A 10,228-nucleotide genomic window follows, 5' to 3' on the forward strand; every position below is an offset into this window, starting at 1 on the left:
GGTTTGGAGGGAACTGAAAGGGTTAAAAGGGGGAATTGGGGCGGAATTTTGGGATTTTGGGGGGGATTTTGGGAGGAATTTGGGGGGATTTTGGGAATTTTGGGGGATTTGGGGGGATTTGGGAATTTTTAGGGAAGATTTCGGGGAGGTTTGGAGGGAGCTGAAAGGGTTAAAAGGGGGAATTGGGGCGGAATTTTGGGATTTGAGGGCGATTTTGGGGCGGTTCTGGGGGATTTGGGGGTCCCAGGGCGTCAGCGTGATGGTGCTGCTGCGGATGATGGACACCTGCCGGAGATTTGGGGCGATTTGGGGCATTTTGGGGGATTTGGGGATTTTTAGGGAAGATTTCGGGGAGGTTTGGAGGGAGCTGAAAGGGTTAAAAGGGGGAATTGGGGCGGAATTTTGGGATTTGAGGGCGATTTTGGGGCGGTTCCGGGGGATTTGGGGGTCCCAGGGCGTCAGCGTGATGGTGCTGCTGCGGATGATGGACACCTGCCGGAGATTTGGGGCGATTTGGGGCATTTTGGGGGATTTGGGGATTTTTAGGGAAGATTTCGGGGAGGTTTGGGGAGATTTGGAGGGAACTGAAAGGGTTAAAAGGGGGAATTGGGGCGGAATTTTGGGATTTGAGGGCGATTTTGGGAGGAATTTTGGTGGGATTTCGGGGTTTTTTCCCCCATCTCTTTTTGGGGTGCCCTGTGGGTTTTTGGGCTCTCACCTTGTCGGGCTGGGACTCGATTTTGGGGCATTTTGGGGCATTTTAAGTCCATTTTTCGCTATTTTTGCTGCATTTTTTCCTATTTTACCCAAAACTGGGGGGATTTTTGGGGGGATTTCGGGGTTTTTCCCCCCCTCTCTTTTTGGGGTGCCCTGAGGGTTTTTGGGCTCTCACCTTGTCGGGCTGGGACTCCTTTTTGGGGCATTTTGGGGCATTTTGGGTGCATTTTTTGCTATTTTTGCTGCATTTTTTCCTATTTTACCCAAAACCGGGGGGATTTTTGGGGGGATTTCGGGGTTTTTCCCCCCCTCTCTTTTTGGGGTGCCCTGTGGGTTTTTGGGCTCTCACCTGGTCGGGCTGGGACTCGATTTTGGGGCATTTTGGGGCATTTTGGGTGCATTTTAAGTCCATTTTTCGCTATTTTTCGCTATTTTTCCCTATTTTACCCAAAATCAGGGGGATTTTTGGGGGGATTTCGGGGTTTTTTCCCCCCTCTCTTTTTGGGGTGCCCTGTGGGTTTTTGGGCTCTCACCTTGTCGGGCTGGGACTCCTTTTTGGGGCATTTTGGGGCATTTTGGGTGCATTTTTTGCCATTTTAAGTGGATTTTTTCCAATTTTACCCAAAACTGGGGGGATTTTTGGGGGGATTTCGGGGTTTTTTCCCCCCTCTCTTTTTGGGGTGCCCTGTGGGTTTTTGGGCTCTCACCTTGTCGGGCTGGGACTCCTTTTTGGGGCATTTTGGGACATTTTGGGGCATTTTAAGTCAATTTTTCGCTATTTTTCGCTATTTTTCCCTATTTTACCCAAAATCAGGGGGATTTTTGGGGGGATTTCGGGGTTTTTTCCCCCCTCTCTTTTTGGGGTGCCCTGTGGGTTTTTGGGCTCTCACCTTGTCGGGCTGGGACTCCTTTTTGGGGCATTTTGGGGCATTTTGGGTGCATTTTAAGTCCATTTTTCGCTATTTTTGCTGCATTTTTTCCTATTTTACCCAAAATCAGGGGGATTTTTGGGGGGATTTCGGGGTTTTTTCCCCCCTCTCTTTTTGGGGTGCCCTGTGGGTTTTTGGGCTCTCACCTTGTCGGGCTGGGACTCCTTTTTGGGGCATTTTGGGGCATTTTGGGTGCATTTTAAGTCCATTTTTCGCTATTTTTGCTGCATTTTTTCCTATTTTACCCAAAATCAGGGGGATTTTTGGGGGGATTTCGGGGTTTTTTCCCCCCTCTCTTTTTGGGGTGCCCTGTGGGTTTTTGGGCTCTCACCTGGTCGGGCTGGGACTCGATTTTGGGGCATTTTGGGGCATTTTGGGTGCATTTTTTGCCATTTTAAGTGGATTTTTTCCAATTTTACCCAAAACTGGGGGGATTTTTGGGGGGATTTCGGGGTTTTTTCACCTCTCTCTTTTTGGGGTGCCCTGTGGGTTTTTGGGCTCTCACCTTGTCAGGCTGGGACTCGATTTTGGGGCATTTTGGGGCATTTTGGGTGCATTTTTTGCCATTTTAAGTGGATTTTTTTCTTATTTTAACCAAAACTGGGGGGATTTTGGGGGGGATTTCGGGGTTTTTTCCCCCCTCTCTTTTTGGGGTGCCCTGTGGGTTTTTGGGCTCTCACCTTGTCGGGCTGGGACTCCTTTTTGGGGCATTTTGGGGCATTTTGGGTGCATTTTAAGTCCATTTTTCGCTATTTTTGCTGCATTTTAACCAAAACTGGGGGGATTTTGGGGGGGATTTTGGGGTTTTTTCCCCCCTCTCTTTTTGGGGTGCCCTGTGGGTTTTTGGGCTCTCACCTGGTCGGGCTGGGACTCGATTTTGGGGCATTTTGGGGCATTTTAAGTCCATTTTTCGCTATTTTTGCTGCATTTTTTCCTATTTTACCCAAAACTGGGGGGATTTTTGGGGGGATTTCGGGGTTTTTCCCCCCCTCTCTTTTTGGGGTGCCCTGAGGGTTTTTGGGCTCTCACCTTGTCGGGCTGGGACTCCTTTTTGGGGCATTTTGGGGCATTTTGGGTGCATTTTTCGCTATTTTTGCTGCATTTTTTCCTATTTTACCCAAAATCAGGGGGATTTTTGGGGGGATTTCGGGGTTTTTCCCCCCCTCTCTTTTTGGGGTGCCCTGTGGGTTTTTGGGCTCTCACCTGGTCGGGCTGGGACTCGATTTTGGGGCATTTTGGGGCATTTTGGGTGCATTTTAAGTCCATTTTTCGCTATTTTTGCTGCATTTTAACCAAAACTGGGGGGATTTTGGGGGGGATTTCGGGGTTTTTTCCCCCCCTCTCTTTTTGGGGTGCCCTGTGGGTTTTTGGGCTCTCACCTTGTCGGGCTGGGACTCGATTTTGGGGCATTTTGGGGCATTTTGGGTGCATTTTTTGCCATTTTAAGTGGATTTTTTCCAATTTTAACCAAAACTGGGGGGATTTTGGGGGGGATTTCGGGGTTTTTTCCCCCCTCTCTTTTTGGGGTGCCCTGTGGGTTTTTGGGCTCTCACCTTGTCGGGCTGGGACTCGTTTTTGGGACATTTTGGGGCATTTTGGGGCATTTTGGGTGCATTTTAAGTCCATTTTTCGCTATTTTTGCTGCATTTTACCCAAAACTGGGGGGATTTTGGGGGAATTTCGGGGTTTTTTCCCCCCTCTCTTTTTGGGGTGCCCTGTGGGTTTTTGGGCTCTCACCTTGTCGGGCTGGGACTCGTTTTTGGGGCATTTTGGGGCATTTTAATTCCATTTTTCACTATTTTTGCTGCATTTTTTCCTATTTTAACCAAAACTGGGGGGATTTTTGGGGGGATTTCGGGGTTTTTTCCCCCCTCTCTTTTTGGGGTGCCCTGTGGGTTTTTGGGCTCTCACCTGGTCGGGCTGGGACTCGATTTTGGGGCATTTTGGGGCATTTTGGGTGCATTTTAAGTCCATTTTTCGCTATTTTTGCTGCATTTTACCCAAAACTGGGGGGATTTTGGGGGGGATTTTGGGGTTTTTTCCCCCCTCTCTTTTTGGGGTGCCCTGTGGGTTTTTGGGCTCTCACCTTGTCGGGCTGGGACTCGATTTTGGGGCATTTTGGGGCATTTTGGGTGCATTTTAAGTCCATTTTTCGCTATTTTTGCTGCATTTTACCCAAAACTGGGGGGATTTTGGGGGAATTTCGGGGTTTTTTCCCCCCTCTCTTTTTGGGGTGCCCTGAGGGTTTTGGGCTCTCACCTTGTCGGGCTGGGACTCGTTTTTGGGGCATTTTGGGGCATTTTGGGTGCATTTTTCGCTATTTTTGCTGCATTTTTTCCTATTTTAACCAAAACTGGGGGGATTTTTGGGGGGATTTCGGGGTTTTTCCCCCCCTCTCTTTTTGGGGTGCCCTGAGGGTTTTGGGCTCTCACCTTGTCGGGCTGGGACTCGATTTTGGGGCATTTTGGGTGCATTTTAAGTCCATTTTTCGCTATTTTTCGCTATTTTTTCCTATTTTACCCAAAATCAGGGGGATTTTTGGGGGGATTTCGGGGTTTTTTCCCCCCTCTCTTTTTGGGGTGCCCTGTGGGTTTTTGGGCTCTCACCTTGTCGGGCTGGGACTCCTTTTTGGGACATTTTGGGACATTTTGGGGCATTTTAAGTCCATTTTTCGCTATTTTTCGCTATTTTTTCCTATTTTACCCAAAATCAGGGGGATTTTGGGGGGGATTTCGGGGTTTTTTCCCCCCTCTCTTTTTGGGGTGCCCTGTGGGTTTTTGGGCTCTCACCTTGTCGGGCTGGGACTCCTTTTTGGGGCATTTTGGGGCATTTTGGGTGCATTTTTCGCTATTTTTGCTGCATTTTTCCCTATTTTACCCAAAATCGGGGGGATTTTGGGGGGATTTCGGGGTTTTTTCCCCCCTCTCTTTTTGGGGTGCCCTGTGGGTTTTTGGGCTCTCACCTGGTCGGGCTGGGACTCGATTTTGGGGCATTTTGGGGCATTTTGGGTGCATTTTAAGTCCATTTTTCGCTATTTTTCGCTATTTTTTCCTATTTTACCCAAAATCGGGGGGATTTTTGGGGGGATTTCGGGGTTTTTCCCCCCCTCTCTTTTTGGGGTGCCCTGTGGGTTTTTGGGCTCTCACCTGGTCGGGCTGGGACTCGTTTTTGGGGCATTTTGGGACATTTTGGGTGCATTTTAAGTCCATTTTTTGCTATTTTTGCTGCATTTTTTCCTATTTTACCCAAAATCAGGGGGATTTTTGGGGGGATTTCGGGGTTTTTTCCCCCCCTCTCTTTTTGGGGTGCCCTGTGGGTTTTTGGGCTCTCACCTGGTCGGGCTGGGACTCCTTTTTGGGGCATTTTGGGGCATTTTGGGTGCATTTTTTGCTATTTTTGCTGCATTTTTTCCTATTTTACCCAAAACTGGGGGGATTTTTGGGGGGATTTCGGGGTTTTTTCCCCCCTCTCTTTTTGGGGTGCCCTGTGGGTTTTTGGGCTCTCACCTGGTCGGGCTGGGACTCAATTTTGGGGCATTTTGGGGCATTTTGGGTGCATTTTAAGTCCATTTTTCGCTATTTTTGCTGCATTTTAACCAAAACTGGGGGGATTTTGGGGGGGATTTCGGGGTTTTTTCCCCCCTCTCTTTTTGGGGTGCCCTGTGGGTTTTTGGGCTCTCACCTTGTCGGGCTGGGACTCCTTTTTGGGGCATTTTGGGGCATTTTGGGTGCATTTTAAGTCCATTTTTCGCTATTTTTGCTGCATTTTAACCAAAACTGGGGGGATTTTGGGGGGGATTTCGGGGTTTTTTCCCCCCTCTCTTTTTGGGGTGCCCTGTGGGTTTTTGGGCTCTCACCTGGTCGGGCTGGGACTCCTTTTTGGGGCATTTTGGGACATTTTGGGGCATTTTGGGTGCATTTTAAGTCCATTTTTCGCTATTTTTGCTGCATTTTAACCAAAATCGGGGGGATTTTGGGGGGGATTTCGGGGTTTTTTCCCCCCTCTCTTTTTGGGGTGCCCTGTGGGTTTTTGGGCTCTCACCTTGTCGGGCTGGGACTCGTTTTTGGGACATTTTGGGGCATTTTGGGTGCATTTTTCGCTATTTTTGCTGCATTTTTTCCTATTTTACCCAAAACTGGGGGGATTTTGGGGGGGATTTCGGGGTTTTTTCCCCCCTCTCTTTTTGGGGTGCCCTGTGGGTTTTTGGGCTTTCACCTGGTCGGGCTGGGACTCGATTTTGGGGCATTTTGGGGCATTTTGAGGCATTTTGGGTGCATTTTAAGTCCATTTTTCGCTATTTTTGCTGCATTTTACCCAAAACTGGGGGGATTTTGGGGGAATTTCGGGGTTTTTTCCCCCCCTCTCTTTTTGGGGTGCCCTGAGGGTTTTTGGGCTCTCACCTGGTCGGGCTGGGACTCGATTTTGGGGCATTTTGGGGCATTTTGGGTGCATTTTAAGTCCATTTTTCGCTATTTTTCGCTATTTTTTCCTATTTTACCCAAAATCAGGGGGATTTTTGGGGGGATTTCGGGGTTTTTCCCCCCCTCTCTTTTTGGGGTGCCCTGTGGGTTTTTGGGCTCTCACCTGGTCGGGCTGGGACTCGTTTTTGGGACATTTTGGGACATTTTGGGGCATTTTAAGTCCATTTTTCGCTATTTTTGCTGCAGTTTTTCTTATTTTACCCAAAATCAGGGGGATTTTTGGGGGGATTTCGGGGTTTTTTCCCCCCTCTCTTTTTGGGGTGCACTGTGGGTTTTTGGGCTCTCACCTGGTCGGGCTGGGACTCCTTTTTGGGGCATTTTGGGACATTTTGGGGCATTTTAAGTCCATTTTTCGCTATTTTTCGCTATTTTTCCCTATTTTACCCAAAATCAGGGGGATTTTGGGGGGGATTTCGGGGTTTTTTCCCCCCTCTCTTTTTGGGGTGCCCTGTGGGTTTTTGGGCTCTCACCTTGTCGGGCTGGGACTCGATTTTGGGGCATTTTGGGGCATTTTGGGTGCATTTTTTGCCATTTTAAGTGGATTTTTTCCAATTTTACCCAAAACTGGGGGGATTTTGGGGGGAATTTCGGGGTTTTTTCCCCCCTCTCTTTTTGGGGTGCCCTGTGGGTTTTTGGGCTCTCACCTGGTCTGGCTGGGACTCGATTTTGGGGCATTTTGGGGCATTTTGGGTGCATTTTAAGTCCATTTTTCGCTATTTTTGCTGCATTTTTTCTTATTTTACCCAAAATCGGGGGGATTTTTGGGGGGATTTCGGGGTTTTTTCCCCCCCTCTCTTTTTGGGGTGCCCTGTGGGTTTTTGGGCTCTCACCTTGTCGGGCTGGGACTCGTTTTTGGGGTGCTGGAAGGTCAGCAGGTGCAGCCCCGGGGGCACCGCCCCGCTCCGGCACTGGGGCAGCTCGGTGAGGAAATCGGGGCGCGGCCCCCACCACCCGTGGGTGCCCGAAATCTGCCCCACCCGGCAGCGGGAGCGCTCTGGGGAGGGGCCAGCGGCCTTCAGCACCCCCAAAAACCCCCCAATCCACCCCAAAATTCCCCAAATGCCCCCGGAATTCCCCCCCCCCCCCCCCCCAAAAAAACCCCCAACAAAAATCCCCAAAACTTCCCAAGAAACCGAAAAAAATCCCCCCCGAAAAACCCCAAATTCTGCTCTTTCTCTCCCCCCCCCCCCCTTTCCAGCTCCCAAATGTCCCTTTTTTCCACCCCCAAATTCCCACGGTTTTACCCCAAAATTCCCCTTTTTTTTCCCCCCAAAAATCCCCTTTTTCCCCCCAAAAATCCCCTTTTTCCCCCAAAATCCCCTTCTTTCCCCCAAATTCCTGCTTTTTCCTCCAAAACCCCTCCCCCTCTTCCCCTCCCCCACCCCCCTCCCCTTTTCCTCCCCCAATCCCCCCTCTTTTTGCCCAAAATTCCCATTTTTGCCCCCCAAAACCCCTTTTATCGCATTTTCCCCATTTCTTTGCCCAAAATCCCGCTTTTTCCCCCCAAAACCCCCCTTTTCCCCCCAAAATCCCTCCCTCCCCTCCTCTTTCCCACCCCTTTCCCTTTTTCCACCCCAAACCCCCCTTTTTTTACCCAAAACCCCTTTTTTTTGCCCAAAAAATCCCTTTTTAAAATATTTTTCCCAATTTTTGCCCCAAATCCCGCTTTTTCCCCCAAAACGCCTCTTTTTCCTTCCCCTCCCCCTCCCTCCCACTTCCCCTCCTCCCTTTTTCCCCCCCAAACCTCCCTTTTTCCCCTTTTTTTTTGCCCAAAATCCCCATTTTTCAGCCCAAAACATCTCCCCTTTCCATCCCCCTCCCCTCTTTTTTTGCCCAAAATCCCCCTTTTTTTCCCTTTTTTCCCCCTTCCCCCCTTTTTTCCCCTTTTCCCCCTTCCTTTTTCCCCTCTCCCCCTTTTTTTCCCTTTTTCCCCTTCCCCCCCTTTTCCCTTTCCCCCCCCATTTTCCCCCTTTTTTTTTGCCCAAAATCCCCCTTTCCCAGCCCAAAACCCCTCCCTCCCCTCCCCTCCCCATCCCCCTCCTCCCTTTTTTACCAAAACCCCCTTTTTCCCCATTTTTTCCCCAAAATCCCCCTTTTTTCCCCTTTTCCCCCTTTTTTTCCCTTTTTTTCCCCTTTTCCTCCCCATTTCTTCCCCCTTTTTTTTGCCCAAAATCCCCCTTTTTTCCCCCCGCATTTCCCCTTTTTTTTTCCCAAAATCCCCCTTTTTCTCCCCTTTTCCCCCCTTCCCCCCCATTTCCCCCTTTTTTTTGCCCAAAATCCCCCTTTTTTTCCCACGCATTTCCCCCCTTTTTTTTTGCCCAAAATCCCCCTTTTTTCCCCCTTTTCCCCCCCTTCTCCCCCATTTTCCCCCTTTTTTTTTCCCCAAAATCCCCCTTTTTTTCCCCCTTTTCCCCCCTCCCCCCCATTTCCCTCCTTTTTTTTTCCCCAAATCCCCCTTTTTTCCCCTTTTCCCCCCCATTTCCCCCTTTTTCCCCCAAAATCTCCCTTTTTTCCCCCTTTTTGCCCCTTCCCCCCCATTTCCCCTTTTTTTTTGCCCAAAATCCCCTTTTTTTCCCCCACATTTCCCCCCTTTTTTTTTCCCAAAATCCCTTTTATTCCCCCTTCCCCCCCCATTTCCCCTTTTTTTTGCCCAAAATCCCCCTTTTTTCCCCTTTTTCCCCCCTTCCCCCCCTTTTTCCCCCCAAATCCCCCTTTTCCCCCCCTTCCCCCCATTTCCCCCCTTTTTTTTGCCCAAAATCCCCTTTTTTCCCCTTTTTCCCCCCTTCCCCCCTTTTTTCCCCAAAATCCCCCTTTTATTCCCCCTTCCCCCCCATTTCCCCCTTTTTTTTGCCCAAAATCCCCCTTTTTTCCCCTTTTTCCCCCTCCCCCCCTTTTTTCCCCAAATCCCCCTTTTATTCCCCTTCCCCCCCATTTCCCCCCCATTTTTTTTGCCCAAAATCCCCCTTTTTTCCCCTTTTTCCCCCCTCCCCCCCTTTTTCCCCCAAAATCCCCCTTTTTTTCCCCCTTTTCCCCCCCTTCCCCCCCATTTCCCCCCTTTTTTTTTGCCCAAAATCCCCCTTTTTTCCCCTTTTTCCCCCCTCCCCCCTTTTTTTTCCCCAAAACCCCCCTTTTATTCCCCCTTCCCCCCCATTTCCCCCCTTTTTTTTTGCCCAAAATCCCCCTTTTTCCCCCTTTTCCCCCTTCCCCCCCTTTTTTCCCCAAACCCCCCCTTTTATTCCCCCCCCCATTTCCCCCCCTTTTTTTTTTTTGCCCAAAAATCCCCCTTTTTCAGCCCAAACCCCCCTCTCCCCACCTGCCAGGGGCACGCAGGTGTCGTTCTGCACGCACCAGCCCAAGGGCCGGGGGAGGGGTCTCCGGGGGGTTTAGTGGCCCCCCGGGGGGGTTTAGTGGCCCCCCGGAGCCCCCCCAGGCCAGGCAGGACTCGCAGTCGCCCAGGAGCCGAGCCAGCCCCGGGCAGGGGGGGCACTGGGGGGGAATTTGGGGAGGGGGCGTCACGGGGAGCCCCCAGCCTCAATTGGGGTGGGGGGGGGGGAGAGAGAGAAGAGGCTGGAAACCCCCCCCAAAATCCCCCAAAATCCCCCCAAAATTCCACCCAAATCCACCCAAAATCCCCCCAAAATCCCCCAAAAATTCCACCCAAATCCCACCCCAAAATCCCCCCAAAATCCCCCCAAATTCCCATTGGGGACCCCCAAAATCCCCCAAAAATTCCACCCAAATCCCCCCCCCAAAATCCCCCAGAATTCCCCATTGGGGACCCCCCAAATTCCCCCCCAAAATCCCCCCAAATTCCCATTGGGGACCCCCAAAATCCCCCCAAATTCCCCCCAAATTCCCATTGGGGACCCCCAAAATCCCCCCAAAATTCCACCCAAATCCCACCCCAAAATCCCTCCAAAATTCCACCCAAAATTCCCATTGGGGACCCCCCAAATTCCCCCCAAAATCCCCCCAAATTCCCCCCAAATTCCCATTGGGGACCCCCAAAATCCCCCCAAAATCCCCCAAAAATTCCACCCAAATCCCCCAAAATCCCCCCAAAATTCCACCCAAAATTCCCCCCCAAATCCACCCAAATCC

The 10,228-nt window shown here is 50.5% G+C and overlaps 2 protein-coding genes across 2 annotated transcripts in view; one reads left to right on the forward strand and one right to left on the reverse strand.

Moving 5' to 3' along the window:
- Positions 1-7,909, reverse strand: part of MEGF8 (multiple EGF like domains 8) — a gene marked incomplete at both ends in the record, with an annotated part of 109,719 nt that extends 101,810 nt beyond the window's left edge. The window contains 2 exons of the mRNA XM_082299902.1: positions 6,958-7,121; positions 7,897-7,909. Coding sequence (XP_082156028.1) covers positions 6,958-7,121; positions 7,897-7,909 — 177 coding nt within the window. The remainder of the gene's footprint in view (positions 1-6,957; positions 7,122-7,896) is intronic.
- TMEM147 (transmembrane protein 147) overlaps positions 1-10,228 on the forward strand; it is a 112,561-nt gene that overhangs the window by 45,186 nt on the left and 57,147 nt on the right. The window lies entirely within an intron of this gene.

This window comes from Coloeus monedula, assembly GCF_965178545.1.
Source record: "Coloeus monedula genome assembly, chromosome: 35".
Taxonomy (NCBI): domain Eukaryota; kingdom Metazoa; phylum Chordata; class Aves; order Passeriformes; family Corvidae; genus Coloeus; species Coloeus monedula.